Genomic DNA, 15,387 nt, shown 5'->3' with positions numbered 1-15,387 from the left:
TCCACTGCTCCCCTGAGTCTCCCTCCTGGTGCCAGGCAGTCCCCACAGTGAAGCCAAGCCAGGTGCCTCATGCCCCGCCCCCACGTTCACTAGTGGTAGACCTGGTGGCAGGAACTGAGGCTTGCATACAGGCTCTGCCACATACACATTACATGACCTCTTGCGGCCTTGGTGTCCCGATATCTAAAATGGAGACAATAAGTCCTGCTCTCTCTACAAGGTTGTTTACAAGAATTAAAATAAAAAAATAGGGAAAGCATTTTATAACCATACAATACCATTTATAAACTGTATCATATCAGTGTTTCCCAATATTGCTTCATAGAATATGGTCAAGGCAAGTTTGAGAAATGTGCTATTTATACTCTAACCTTGGCTTGTACATCATAGGCAAGTGAACATATTAAAGGCTCTGAAGGAGTGCCTGGGTGGCTCAGTTTGGGTTGTGATCGCAGGAACCTGGGATTAAGCCCCACACTGGGTTCCCTGCTTTGTGGGGAGTCTGCTTCTCCCTCTCCCTCTGCTCCTTCTTCCGCTTATGCTCTCTGTCTCTCACTCATTCTCTCTCAAATAAGTAACTAAAATCTTTGCTAAAATAAATAAATAAAAAAAGGGGCACCTGGGTGGCTCAATTATTAAGCGTCTGCCTTAGGCTCAGGTCATGATCCCAGAGTCCTAGGATGGAGCCCCACATCAGGCTCCCTGCTCCACCTTAAGCCTGCTTCTCCCTCTCCCCCTTCCCCTGATTGTATTCCCTCTCTCACTGTCTCTCTCTCTCTGTCAAATAAATAAATAAATCTTTTCAAAAACAAATAAATAAATAAAAATAAAGGCTCTGAAAAGTCCTGCAGTTAAAAAAATTAGTCTGTTTAACACTCTTGAATCTATTAGGTCCAGTTTCTTTACTTTTTAGCCTCCCTAAGTTCTTTCTTCTTGGAATACCAATTAACTATGTAATCTCCTTGAGACCTCTAGAAAGCAGTTTAGGAGATACAGACTCATATGAACTTGAGGAGGTCAAGTTCCTGTGTTGGCCCAGCCTGTTTCTCTGTGCGGCCAACCTTACTCAGATTCCCTTAACTCACCCAGGCCCCAGTGCTCTTTGTATGGGTCCATTTCCTTTCCACACTCAGAAGCCCACACCACTACCTCACTCCTCATTGGCATGCTCAGCTTGATCTCAAAGCCCCGAACTGACTGTCTGTCTCTGTCACTAGCCCCCTCAGCATCTTTCTATCCTTCTCCTCATTGGGCAAACACACTTTGCCCTTCCCAACCCCAGCCTGAGGCCAGCACACATTCTGCTGCTTCCCAAAAATTCCTTTTCCTCTGAGCTCCGCCATCTACCACACAATTGCCCTCTGGTGACCTCGCTGCATCCCCATCCCTTTTGGCAACTCCTCTCACTGGGAATTTGTGCTACACATCATTAAGAGGTTACAGTGCCAGTGGTTAAAAGGATATACTCAAGAAGCCTGGACTCGAATCCTGCTTCTACCACTTATTGACTAGATGATCAAGTTATTTAATTTCTCATAGCCTCTGTCTCCATTATCTGTAAGTAAGGCAAACAAGAGTGCCTTCTTCATGGGTTTGTTGGGAAGAATTAATGAGTTGACTGAAATGCTTAGTAGGACAGTGCCTGGCACACAGTGAGTGCTGGGTGTTAGCTATGACTCCTACTATTATTATTATTCCACAGGCTGGGCAGTCTTTAAACCTCTTCATATCTGCATTCATTGACTCCCTTCCTCCTTCCACAAGGCTCTAAAGTGGTGGTGCACGAAGAGAGCAGGCGGAGGGCGCTCCAGCCTGAGCTGTGGGCACCAGGAACAGGATTTGAGGCTGGTGACTGGGGCGGGGTATTACCCCTGACTGCCACATCGGGGTGCTTTCCCGCCCCAGTTTAAGAGCCCAGCCCCGCCAAACCAGCCCTACTGCCAAAGTCACGGAGTGCCAGGGCTAGATGGGTCCCGAGCCCGACCGCAGATGAGGAAACTGAGGCTTAGCCGGCCTCTTCCCCCACTTTACCACCCCACCCTGGCACTCTCGCCAACGCATCCCTGTCTGCTGTGGACAGAGCACTGTTGTCAACTGGACTCGGAGGCTGGGGCAGGAGGTGAGGCCAAGAAGAGAGACAGATAGCCTTCACCTGAAGGAGTTTAGGGACCGGGTGCGGGGTGGAGGGACGGCGTTAAGAGTCCAGCCCTTGCTCTGAGCTGATCCGTGCAGATACCACCATTTTACAGCAGGCGGAGCTGCCCACATGATCCCAAAGGGCAGGGAGCGAGAGCCGTTTCTCTCTCTCCCCCAAAGCGCCCAGACCTGCATGTGGTTTTTCTCCTGGGGCATAAGAACCTTCCTCGTTACTCTTGTTGCTCCTAAAACCAGCACTACAGTAAGGGTAATACCGAAGGCGGCCGTCGCGGCAGGGGAGCAGTCGGGCCCGCTTCCTGGAGGAGGCGGCGCGCTTTGCGCGCGGGGCGCTCGGGAGCCAGCCCCCTCCCTCACTCACCGGTGTCCAGCGAGGTGAACGCGGCGCTTGGGCTGGTTCGCCGGTTGCCTCCGCCGCCGGGCACAACGAGCGTCTGCAGCTGCCGGACCAGCTCGGGCATGCGGTCCCAGTGGCCCTCGGCGCGGCAGCGCTCCAGCTCGCTCTCCACCTTCAGGTGGGAGCCGTGCGCGCCCTTCGCAGCCATCTTCGCGCGGGCGCTGTCATGGGAGGCGCGGCCGAGAAGTGGAGACCCGGCCGGGGGCGGCGTCCAGGCTGGGGCGCACACGCGGGCGGGGACGGCGGGGGCGCGGGAGGCGGCCGGGGCCCTGGCGGCAGCGGGGGCCCTGGCGGCTGCCGGCGGGCAGTGGCAGCAGCAGCAGCACCCAGCGCACCGCCCGGTGCCTCCGGGCTGGGGCTCCGGCTGCGCGGCCCGGACGCGTCCAGGAGCAGCCTCCGCCTCTGCTGCAGCAGCTCCTGGCGCTGCTGCCGCCGCCGCTGCTGCAGCTGCTGCCACAGCCCCCGCCCCGGGCCCGGGCGCCGCCAGCTGCGAACCCGCCCCTGGCCGCTGCTCCACCTCCGCGGGGGCGTAGCCCGGCCTCGGCGAGCCGGGCGCGCCGGCGGCCAGCGCGGCCACAGCAGCCAGGCGCGCGACGAGCGCTCGCGGCCGCCCCGCCGCCAGCGCCAGGCCCCCGCCGCCGCCGACTCGGCGCTCACTTTAATACTGCGCGGGGCCCCGGCGCCCAGGGGCGCCTCGCTCCCCGCCCCCTCCCCATCCCATCGGGGCCCTTGGCCTGGGGACCCCCCGCCCCGGCTTTGTGTGGTGGCCTCGTCACCGGCGCTGCCCCCGGCACGTCACAAATCCGGGGAGAGGCCGGCCGGCCCGTCGCCCCGGCCTGCGAGAGTGTGCCTCCCCGGGAGCCGGCCTTGCTGGGACGCGCGGCCCTGCGCGCCACCTCCGCCCGGCTCCGGGTTCCCGGGGATACTCGCGCTGGAGACGCGGAGCGCAATAGGCCGTTCGGAGTTCGTCGACTCTCTGGGTGTCTACACTCTGAGAGACTTTTCATTTTCTTTTTTAACAGCGGAGTTCCTCTTTCCAACCTGATTACCTCGCACGACCTCGTTGGCCTGTCCTCTGCGGACTCCCGTTACCCTGGAGTTCTTAAAGGCGTTAAGCTGTTTTCCAGCTTGGTATTTCTTTCTTAATTCTGCTGTTTGAAGACTGTAATCAAAACTCGCGGCAGGGCTTAGCCTGGCGCCCGTGGGGTACTAAGAAGTTTGAAGGATTACAGGGTGGCCTGAAGGAGAAGGGACTAGTTAGGAGGGGCCCGTATTTGGGGCTGCTTGCCGTACAGTGTGAGGATTGAGGCCATGATGCAAGAAATCATAGCGACAAAAAGCTCCCCGTATGTAAGTGACAGACATATTGCATAGTGCAGACCGAAGACTCCAAAGTGAAAGTCAGGGCAAGCTTTTAAGTATAGTACAGACTCCTAAGAGTTAGGAGTCCACCTTCCGGCTCAAGGTGGAAAGCTTCGCCACTGTCTGACGCATGATCCCGGGAGTAGGCTTGACCACTTTTGGTGTCAGGAGACCAGTATTTCGCGCTTCAGGACCTCTCTAACTGTGGTAAGGTTTCTGTCCAGCAGAGCCCAGGGTCCTGGCGATTTAGTCATCCCCTCGGCTCTTTGCTATCTGGGATTACCTGTTGAAGACCAATCTTCTGCTCCCCACCCCAAAGCCCTGTTGGTTGGACACCCTCCAATCCAGGTTCCAAAGGCAGCTCCATTCGTTGCTGGGGCACAGCGTTTTCTGACTTAGCTGCTGCTCTGAGCACCTGGAGTCTGTACTGAACTCCCAGGGGCCCGGAAATAGACAAAGGAAAACAGGGACAGCCCTGGCAGTTGGAATTTAAGGCCGGTTTACTCCATTTACCCAAACACCGTGCCTATTTCTGTCACCTCCTCTAACTGGCATCTGGTTAGCCTTTGGCTGCCCTTTCTTGTCACCAGAACCAGCTTTCCGTTAGAGAGACTGTGCATGTCCTTTGGATGAGGGTACCCTGAGAATACCCTGCCTCAGGTCTGACATGCCCCAGAGTCAGCCCTGGGGCAGGCAGGGGACAGCAGAGTTGAGGAGGGGAAGGCAGCCCTGATAGAAATAAGCAAACCTCCCCTCCTCCACTTTTTCTCCCGCTTCCTTTGCCAACCCTGCTCCCAGGTTGCAGGACTCTGGGAAACTAACTGAAGAATTGCTGCTTTTTTCTTTGACTCATGCACCAAGATTTGTGTGAGTATGGGGCATGGGAGAGAGGAACACAATATCGTGGTTAGATCTTCCAATGAGCTGGTCCTCAACAGTGCAGTCACATTCCTGGTCCCTTTGTAGTTCTTTTCCAGCAGAGATAAGCCCCCAGCCTGCTAGTGACAAGCATTTTTCAGGGGCATAGAGCCCGTAGGAATGAGAGCAAAGAGCAGCCATGATTGTATTAGTAATATTAGCCAAACTACAAGGCATGTGGAAAGTGTGGTGCTAGTTTTTTATTTTTTAATAATCTGAAATCTCTCGGATGAGAGTTTGGGACAAATTCTGATAAAGATTGCCATGCTTTGTGGGCTGCAAAATGGCTACCAAAATAACTTGCTGATCAGGAGAAGCTGGGTTGATTGCTTAACAGAGTGACTGATAGTCTTAACACAGCTAAGACTGCCTGACAGTCTTAGCACCTCAGAGAAAGTCTTGGAGTTCACAGGAGGTAAATCGACCTACCAAGAAAGGTGTAACTAATTTTAGGAAGCAATGCAGATGGTAGTGAATGAAGGACCAGCCAAGCTGACAAAAGACTCTACTAGTTCAGATGTTACCCCTCAACAAGGTGGGGAGGCTCTTGCCACTGGATCAGAAGAGAAGCGGGTCTCGATTCTAACGAAGTTAAGGGCTTGGAGAGATCTCTCTCGTGTGCTTATAGGTTGAAGGTTTATGACATTTAGGCCCAGAATGGGAGGGTACTGAAGAGCTAATCTGAATTCAGAAAATGTCTGTTTATGTTCGGGTTCCCAAGGAAAAGGTTTGGTTGGCAAGGACGTGGGTAGGTCATATTAATAGCATGCCCGTTTCAGAGAAGTTAGGATTGTTCTGCCTGCAGTGGCCCAAGGAGCCTCATAATTGTCTTAGTTATTGGCCAGACACACATTGCACAGCTCATTGTCTGGAGTAAGGGATTTTCCTCCATGGGATGTCTTGTCTTGAGTAAACTGAGGCATAGTGGTCTCCCAGGTACTATTGTTGATTTTCCCTAGTGAAGACATGTATTAACTTTTGATTTAAAGAGACACCAAAGTGGGGCACCTGGCTGGCTTGGTGGTTGGAGTGTGAGACTCTTGATCTTGGGGTTGTGAATTCAAGCCTCATGTTGAGTGTACAGATTACTTAAAAATAAAATGTTTTTGTTTTTTGTTTTTGTTTTTAAATAAAATATTTAAAAAGATAAAGAGATGGGATGCCTGGGTGGCTCAGTGGGTTAAGCCTCTTTGGCTCAGGCCATGATCTCAGGGTCTTGGGATTGAGCCCCACATCTGGCTTTCTGCTCGTCAGGAAGCCTGCTTCCCCCTCTCCCTCTACCTGCCTCTCTGCCTACTTGTGGATCTCTCTCTCTCTCTCTCTCTGTCAAATAAATAAATTAAATTTAAAAATAAGGAGACACCAAAGAAAGTACGACACAGATCTACAACTGTAAAACACATGATCTCTGTAGCCGTTGAAGATAGAATATTATTTGAGTTTGATCCTAGCCCTGGGGTCCTAAATGAAATCTATATTCCTGTCCACTGGGTTTTTCAACTGAGAGGATAGGAGTGTCACAAAGACCGGAACAAGGTGTGAGACTCATTTCTCTTTATGGCTCTTGGTTATTAGTTTTATCCCTTCTTTTCTCACCTTGTTTTAGAGGCTAATATGCAAGTTTGGGTAGAGATTAACCTTGATGGGTTTAACTCCAGTAAATATCATAATATTTAAATTATTAAATATTAAAGCTCTGATAAAAGAGCTTTAATCTGCTTGATTTACACACAGAAGTACTGATAAATCATTAACTGAATGAGCCAGGATCTTATTATGAATAGGGCTGTCCTCTGGGACCAGACCAGAAGGAAGAGACCATCAGGGAAAATATTTAATATGGCAGTTCCATTCACACAGTAAATCCCTTGCTATTAAGTTAATGAGTATGGTGTTCCTTGGTTAAAGGTTTGAGGCTGATGGTTATGGGCAGGGGGGCCTGGGAAAGGTATGGTGAGGATAAATGTGTGACTGGAGTAGTTTGAAGACTGCAAGGAAAAGGTTGTATAGCAGCGGTCAGGCTTAAGATTGGTATTTTTGTGTCCATATCAGTAAAACATCTGTAAGGTTGTCCTTTAATTTTCAGAGAAATGTTTCCTTGTGAGTTTAAGAGTAGAGAACCTGAACACCTTCACTGATGTCTCCATTGTTCATTTCTTAGTTTTAGAACTCTTTCAAAATATTCAGCAGGGTTTTGGAGGTCTGGCCATGGGGCTCCTTCCCATTCTAGTTTTTGCTTGCATGTTAACGCTCCTCTATTTCTGGTTCAAGTGCATTCACAAAAGGATAAGAGAGCAACCAGGATCATGTCTGCTCCAGGATCAACTCCTGCGTGCTGTCTATAGGTATTAACCTATCCCTGAGGTCTCCATCACATGTTCCCTTTTTTGGCTTGAACAACTGAATCAGAGCACAGTCTATTTTTTCAGGAAAGACAGAGGATAGCCTCCAAAAGAGCCGGACAACTCTATAGCTTTTCTAAACCCCTTCGGTTCCCTGTGCACTTGAAGGCCTTTTTAGTCACCACTGGGGGTCTTCCCATTCTGATTTTTTCATTGACCTTCTTCCATCTAAGGGTCATACTCACATAGGAGTTACCCAGGATATATGTGGCTGCTCTGGGCTATAGGTTCCTCAAATGATTCTAAATTCCTCTGCAATGTTTCGCTCTTGTCTAGGCCCTGCAGTGTCTCTGGCAATGGCTTTCAGCTGAGAATGAAATCAGAGCTTAGAATCCATCATAAGAGGTTTTCTCTGTTCCACTGGAGGTTTACTTTAAAGAGGTAAGTGAGCTTTGGGGTACCTGGCTGGCCAGGAAGGAGGGGGAGTGGGTCAGAGGAAGAGTTAGAGGGGTAGCAAGAGATAGAAGGGCACAGCATGGGGAAGAGGATAGTAGGCTGGATTTGGGGTTTGGGGGGAAAATAAAAGATTTAACTTGTTCATATTTTTCTTTTGCTTTGGCCAAGCAATCCGTTAAGGAAGTAATTTTGCAATCCAGTTTCTTTTAGATGCTTCCTTATGCTGATAAAAAAATAATGAAGACCGTTGGGTGCTTGGAATTACATTGCCTTTACATTCTAAGTCACCTCCCAAGTAAATAACTTTGTTTATATTGAAACTTCCTCGTGGTGGCCACTGTAATTCTAAATTATCCTAGGTGAAATGATGCTATTTGGAAAGAAAAGTGCACAAATTTGGATGTAGCATAAATACATGTAAGAAGCTAAAGTCTGGCCCGAGGAAGGCATGGGCTGGGTTTTCTACTGAGACAGAGCCATGAGAACCTGGCAATGGTCAGTCAAGACTTGCTTGTGTATCCTGTGGCTCAGGGCCCCCAACCTCACACTAGACCTTCTCCAATGGGGGCTCCGATGAATTTATACTTCCTAGCAGATAGAATATGTGGAGAGTTCTTTGCTGAACCTCAAAACAAGTCTGAGGAAAGTTCTCATAAGTGGCCCAAGACAAAATTTGTCCCCAGGCCACGTTAGGGACATACTTATTGGGACCCATATCTGTTCTTGCCCCTGTCACCCTGTCTCTTACAGAGGCATAATCAAAAATGAGCAGGATGGAAATAGACAAGGAGTCATGTTGTTAGTAATAAGGCAGAGATTGACTGAGAAGAAAAGATTTTCCAATATGCTCAAATGATTGAAGGATTCCTGAAAGGGTTTCCCTGTTACTGGAGACAAATAGACCCTGTATTTGGGGAGCTCGGGCCCAAGACAAGACTTACATTTCTCGCTGGCATGGTCTATAAAAGACCCATGAGGGGCCCGAGGGCCTGAGAGGAGCACCCTTTCTGAGTCAGGGTGTTGACCACAATGGCAGGGAGGCCTCACTGGGGCTCATAGTCGAAGGCTGCTTCCTGAAAACAGTGACAAAACAACTTTGTGAGAATGCAAAGCTGAGTTTGTTTTGATCACAGGAAGGGAAAACATGACTATGCCTAGTCATAGTAGCATCTATATTGGGACAGCCACATCTGGATATTTATGAAGCGTTGGGTCTATTTTAAGTCCCAATGAGGGGCTTGATTGGGACTCGGCAAGAATCACAATACAATAGCTGGGTATTGGGATTGGTTAGATGTAGTCTATTGAAAAGTTGCCCAGTTCTTCAAAAAGGTTGCTTCTTGGGGCGCTTGGGGGGTTCCCTCTGGTTAAGCATCTGCCTTTGACTCAGGTCATGATCCCAGGGTCCTCCTGCTCAGCTTGGAGCCTGCTTCTCCCTCTCCCTCTGCTTCTCCCCCCTGCTTGCTCTCTCCCCTACTCTATCTCAAATAAATAAATAAAATCTTGAAAAAGAAAAGAAAAGAAAAGTTAGGTTACTTCTTGAGGGGCACCTGACTGGCTCAGTTGGCAGAATGTGCAACTCTTAATCTTGGGGTTATGAGTTCAAGCCCCACATTGGGTGTCGAGATTACTTTAAAAAAAAAAAAAAGTTACTTCTTGAAATTTCTTCAAAAAACAATAGCTGTTTACAACTTTTCTCACCCCAGGCAAGCGTTTCCTACACTCAAAAACTCATGTCAATGTCAACAGCAGGCTGAGTGCAGGTGGTTTGGATTCTTCCTGTGTACTGATGTAAAGAAGTATTCTGTGTGATTGTCCCCACATTCCCTCACGTCATCAGATCGCTCTAATTTATACTTGTTGTGGTAGTGCTGGGTGTAATTAGACCATCCAGAGGTGGGGACCTCCCCTCCCTACTCCTACTCTCCTCTTCTCTCAGACTCTTGTATTTGCTATTCAGGGGGGCCCCCAGAGCCCTGTGTTCCCAACAGAAATTCTGAAAACCCTAAATTTGAATATAATGAAAACTTTTCTTCATAGCTATCAGCGCTTTCATGGACTCAGATCATCTGGATGTGGGATACAGAGCCTGCCCTGTCTTCCGTAGTCCCATGATCCACAGTCCTTCCACTTGGAAATCGGCTTTCACTTAGGATGGTGGTTGTTGGCTCATGGCATTTCTGGCCCATGCTGTCTCACATCTTAACGATTAGTACTGTAGACTGGCCAGCCGACCAGCCCTCCTAGGATGTTGCCATGAAAGCTCTGCTGGCTGTAGGGTCAGTCTTTCCCTTTGACAGCTACCAGAAAAGTGCAGGTAACCATTAGGAGAGGGGAAAGGCCCTTATAAAGGCGAGCTTCAGGGGTGTCTGGGTGTCTTAGTCGGTTAAGCGGCTGCTTTCAGCTCAGGTCATGATCCCGGGATCCTGGGATCGAGTTCCACATCGGGCTCCCTGCTCAGCAAGGAGACTGCTTCTCCCTCTCCCTCTGTCTGCTGCTCTGCCTACTTGTGCTCTCTATCTCTCTGTCAAATAAATAAATGACATTTTTAAAAAATTAAAATTAAAAAAAAAATAAAGGCGAGCTTCAAAAACCATGAATTCTTGGGGCGCCTGGGTGGCTCAGTGGGTTAAGCTGCTGCCTTCAGCTCAGGTCATGATCTCAGGGTCCTGGGATCGAGTCCGCATCAGGCTCTCTGCTCAGCAGGGAGCCTGCTTCCTCCTCTCTCTCTCTCTCTCTCTGCCTGCCTCTCTGCCTACTTGTAATCTCTCTCTGTCAAATAAATAAATAAAATCTTAAAAAAAAAACAAAAACAAACAAAAAAAAACCCCATGAATTCTTTATGCTTGGCATAAGTGGGTACTCGGTGATTATTTATGACATTAATTTTAGAATCCTAGAATATTAAGAAGTTTTCTCAGGCCTGGGAGAGGAGAGCCCTGGTGCGTCTCCTAGCCCCGCCCCTCCTCCACTGCATGATTGCAATACTAGCGCCTCCTCCGGGCACTGACTTCCCTCCCACCCCCTGGGTCCCTCCTGTTCCCTGCGGTCCCAGATGACTCCTGCTTCTTGGTGCCTTCTGTGTCTTTTTGCAGGACTGCCACTCCCACTCCTAGCCTTTGCCCGTGCTGGTTCTCTGCCTGGATACTGCTATCTTGGAGGTGAGAAGTCAGCCCAACCCAGCAGCCCTCAGAGCCTTTCAGCTCGTGTTAGCTGGTCTAATTTTAAGTTCCACCACTCCTAAAACCAACCTGAGTGTATGCCCTTCAACGATTATAGCAGTTCTAGGCCTTAAAATGTTGCTTTGCTCTATCTCCTATTCAAATCCTTCTTTCTTTTTTTAAGCTTTGTTTGTTTGTTTGTTTAGTAATCTTTGCGCCCAACCCTGGGCTCAAACTCACAACCCTGAGATCAGGAGTCATATGCTCCACGGACTAAGCCAGCCGGGCGCCCCCTTACTTTCTTTTCTACCTTTTTAAGTGAAAAAATAATGAATACTGTTTTTTAAGAAAATAAATAAATTGGAAAAACAACAACAACAACAACAAAAAAAACATTTTTGTTGCGAAAGATAACACAGTTGAAGGAAAGTAGATAAAACATAATTATTATGAAGCACTTCCATTAACTACCATCTGGAAAAAAGTACGGTTTTACCAGCATCCCAGAGGGCCCCCAGTATATCCCTTCCCAAATACAACCCTGTTCTTTCTAAATGTAACTGCTGGCTTTTTATGGTAATTACTCCATTGCTTTCTTTGATAGTTACTTTTGTTCTTTTATGGTAATTACTTTCATTGCTTATTCCCAACTTCCCTCTTCCCTCCCGTCATCCCTCCCTATTTCTTTCTTTCCCTCTCTTTTTTTTTTTTTTAAAGATTTTATTTATTTATTTATTTGACATAAATAAATATCCTCCAAGAGAGGGAGGACAAGCAGGGGCAGATAGGGAGAAGCAGACTTCCTGCTGAGCAGGAAGCCCGATGCTGGGTTCCATCCCAGGACTCTGGGACCTTGACCTGAGCCCAAGGCCCATGCTTAAGGACTGAATCACCCAGGTGCCCCATCTCTCCTTCTTATTGAAGTATAACGACATACAGTGTTATAAAACTTTTGGTGTACAATGTGTTGATTTTACTCCAACGTCTGATAAAGGATATCCGATTTAGAAAAATCCTTTTAATCCTAGTTGGTTAAAAGTTTTATTTTTTTTTTAAATGATGATTGGAGTTGAATTTTATTAATTATTTTTCTATACATCTTTGTATTTCTAGAATAAGATCAACTTAGTTATATCTGTTTCCTGTTGCTTCTGTAACAAATTCCCAAATACATAGTATCTTAAAATACCACACCTTAATTATCTTACCATTCTTGAGGTCAGAAGTCCAAAGTGGGTCTTGAGGGCTAAATCGAGGTATTGGCAGAGCTGTGGTTTTCCTAGAACTCTAGGGTGGTCCCTTTCTCCATCTTCAGAGCAAATCACTCCAATCTCTGCTTCCGTGGACACAACTCACCAACTCTGACCCTCCCACTTCCCTCTTATGATCACTCTTATGGAAATTAAGAAAAGCTTCTTAATTGGGCTCTATCCAGGATAATCTGCCCATGTCAGAGGCCTTAATTCAGTCACATTTTCCAAGGCCCTTTTGCCACGTATGATGACATTTTCACAGGTTTTGAGGATTCGGATGTAAACGTCTTTGGGAGCCATCATACTGTCTGCCACATTGGTTATAACATATTTTCCTTTTTATATGTTGCTTGATACAATATTTTACTTAGAATTTTTGTATCTGTGTTCGACAGTGAGATATGGCTGAATTTCTCTTCTGAAACTACCTTCACTGGCTTTTGGTATTATAGTTAAGCTATCCATATAAATGAATTGGCATGTATACTATTTGTTTGCTATCCTCCAAAGTGTTTGTATACAGTAAGCATTATTTTCCCCTTAGCTATTCAGTTTTTAAAGTACTGATTCAACCTATTTAAAAATTATAGCACTTAAAGTTTCTGTTTCTTCCTAGATCAATTTTAAGTAAGTTGTATTTTTCTAGAACTATATTCATTCCATCTAACTTCTCATATTTTAAACAAAAATTATTCATAAAATCCTCTTACTATCTTTTTAGTGCTTATAGAATGTATAGTGATATCTGCTTTTTTCATTCCTGGCACTGGTTATTTGTACATTCTCTCTCTTTAGTTTTTTTCTCTTTTTAATTTTCTTGATAATTTCCAAGGATTTATCAATTTTATTGGTCTCCTCAAAGACCCAGCCTTTGGTTTTGTTGATCTTTTCTATGGCATATTCTTTTCCATTTCTTTAACACTGTTATCCTTTTTATTTCATTTATTTTACTATATTTGGGTTTCTTTGGTACTTTTTCTTTGCTAAGATTTATTTATTTATTAGTGTGAGAGAGAGAGAGAGAGCACACACAGAGGGAAGGAGCAGAGGGAGAGGCGAGAGAGAAAGCTAAGCAGACTCCATGCAGAGTGCAGAGCCTGATGTAGGGCTTGATCCTACAACCCTGATATCACAACCTGAGCTGAAACCAAGAGTCAAATCTTAACTGATCGTGCCACACAGGTGCCCTTTCCTTTGGACTTCTATAAGAGTCAGAACAGGTTAGGTTATGTTGCAAAAACAAACAATCCAGAAACAAAACAAAAAACAAAAAACCTCGGGCATTTCTACGACATAGTTTATTTCTCAGTCATTCTAACTGTTCTGTCCAGGTTGGCTGGCTTCTTCTCCATATTGTCTCTACGTTGGGACTTGAGCTGGCAGAACAGCCACTGTCCAGAACACTGACGGTCATCATGGCAGAGGGAAAAGAGACAGTATGGTGAACTAGATGTTAAATCTTAAAACTTTTGTCTAGATGTGACACATCACAGTCCTGTATGAATTCCATTGACTAGAACAAGAAATAAGAGCTTAGCCTGATGTTGATGCCCAGAGTTGGGTTAGTGAATCTTTGTAAATAGTAATATAGTATCCCATGTCTTCTTTTTCTAACTTTTTGAGATTGAATCCTAGCTCATGCATTTTAGATCTTTCTTACCTTGTAATATATGTACATTTAAGGCTGTAAATCTCCCTTTGTCACCTATATCCCATGGGAATTGATACATTAAAAACTTTGTTAACATTTAGTTCAAAATATTTTCTAATTTCCTTTGTAATACTTTATTTGACCTGTGCTATTTAGAAGCATTTCTTAATTTCCAAATAAGTGTGGAGTTTTCTAAGTTAGTTTTTTTTCTCGTTGTAATTTCATTGATACAATTTCATTGTATCAGAGAATATATTTTATGTAATTTTAAGTCTTAGACTTCTTTTTGATCTCAGTTTTGACCACAGGATCTTGGGAAGAAGACCTCAAGCCTCAGATGACACCTCAGCCCTACCAAAACCTTGATTTCAGCCTTGTGAGATTCTGAGCAGTGAGCCTACTTGGTCCTTACATGGACTTCTGGATTTACACAGCAGAAAAATAAATGGGTATTGTTTTAAGCTGCTAAGTTTGTAGTAAGTTATTGCATAGGAACAGAAAATTAAAACAATGTTTCATGCTAATGTATATATCACTCTTTTTTCTTTCTTTCTTTCTTTTTTTTTTTTTTTGTCCAAAGATGTATTCTCATGTTTGTATGTGAAGATTTTAGCTGGATGTAGAATTTTAGACTAGCGGTTTACTTTTAGCCTTTAAGATACTGCACTGCTTTCTGGTTTCCACTGTTGCTGTTGAGAAGTCACTTGTCTGTCTAGCTGTTGCTCCTTTGAAAACAATCTTTTTCCTCCTCTGCCTGTCTTTAATCTTGTTTCTTTTCCTTTTGTTTTCTGCAGATTTATTTTAATGTGTCAAGAGTAGATTTCCTATGATTAGTTTTGCTTGGGATTCGTTGTTCTTTGTGATTCTGAACCTAAAGTCTTTCATCAGCCATGGAAAATTATTTTATCTCTTCAAATATTGTCTCAGCCCATTCTCTCTTCTGCGACTCCAACTAAATAAAAGTAAGATCTTCTCACTGTATTCTCTGTATCACTTACCCTTGCTTTTGGATTTTCTGTGTTGTCTCTCTTTATTTTAGATCATTGCCTTGGCCATATTTTTTTTCTTTTCTTTTTAAGATTTATTTATTTTAGAGAAAGAGCACAGGAGCAGGGGGAGGGACAGAAGGAGAGGAAGAGATTCCTCAAGCAGACTCTCCACCGAGCACAGAGCTAGACCCTGAGATCATGATCTGAGCTGAAATCAAGAGTCAGACACTCAACCAACTGAACCACCCATGTGCCCCATCCTCTACCAGGTTTTCTAAATAATTGACTCTCTCTTCTCATGCATCTAAACTGTTGAACCCATCTCTTGAGTTTTTAACATCTCTTACTGTATTTCTCCATTCTCAAGTTCTATTTGATTCTTTAAATAATCTGCCATTTTATCACAGAGAGAAGTCTTCCTTGACTTCCCACATCCTTGCCACAGGCCTGTTTGCATGCCCCTATCACCATGTGCTTCCACAGCAACCCGGGCTTTAACCGGACTTACTGTATTCTCTTACCTTCTCTCCTTTAAGTATCTTGAGGATGGTAGATATCATCTACTCTGTATCTCCAGCATTTCACACTGTACCTGAATAGCAGCACTCGGTAATTGTGGTGAACTTTAACTAAAACAGCCTCCCTGACCACCTAACCCTGAACCCACTCTGAGAAGATGGAAAAACCTTCGGGAAAGTCTCCAC

General features: G+C 45.9%; 1 protein-coding gene and 1 long non-coding RNA gene across 6 annotated transcripts in view; one reads left to right on the top strand and one right to left on the bottom strand.

The window, feature by feature from the left end:
• The window catches only part of TTC7A (tetratricopeptide repeat domain 7A), a 117,889-nt gene extending 115,094 nt beyond the window's left edge, over positions 1-2,795 (bottom strand). For all 3 annotated transcript variants that reach the window (XM_044263650.1, XM_044263651.1, XM_044263652.1), the window contains exon 1: positions 2,516-2,795. In XM_044263650.1, the coding sequence (XP_044119585.1) occupies positions 2,516-2,699 (184 nt within the window). In that variant the 5' untranslated portion in view covers positions 2,700-2,795. The remainder of the gene's footprint in view (positions 1-2,515) is intronic.
• Positions 1,956-14,155, top strand: LOC122916370. Of its 3 annotated transcripts, XR_006386171.1 has the most exons (6): positions 1,956-2,119; positions 3,574-3,682; positions 4,712-4,780; positions 7,103-7,176; positions 7,510-7,614; positions 13,991-14,155. It is a non-coding gene; the product is annotated as an uncharacterized LOC122916370 (long non-coding RNA). The 3 variants fall into 3 exon arrangements; XR_006386170.1 differs by lacking the exon at positions 1,956-2,119 and having other exon boundaries at positions 3,372-3,682; XR_006386172.1 differs by lacking the exons at positions 1,956-2,119; positions 3,574-3,682 and adding an exon at positions 3,699-4,120.
• Positions 14,156-15,387: the final 1,232 nt, after the last annotated feature.

Source organism: Neovison vison, chromosome 8 (genome assembly GCF_020171115.1).
Source record: "Neovison vison isolate M4711 chromosome 8, ASM_NN_V1, whole genome shotgun sequence".
In the NCBI taxonomy this organism is placed as follows: domain Eukaryota; kingdom Metazoa; phylum Chordata; class Mammalia; order Carnivora; family Mustelidae; genus Neogale; species Neogale vison.
The sequence above is the reverse complement of the archived record's forward strand: the minus strand, read 5'-3'. Positions and strand labels throughout refer to the sequence as shown.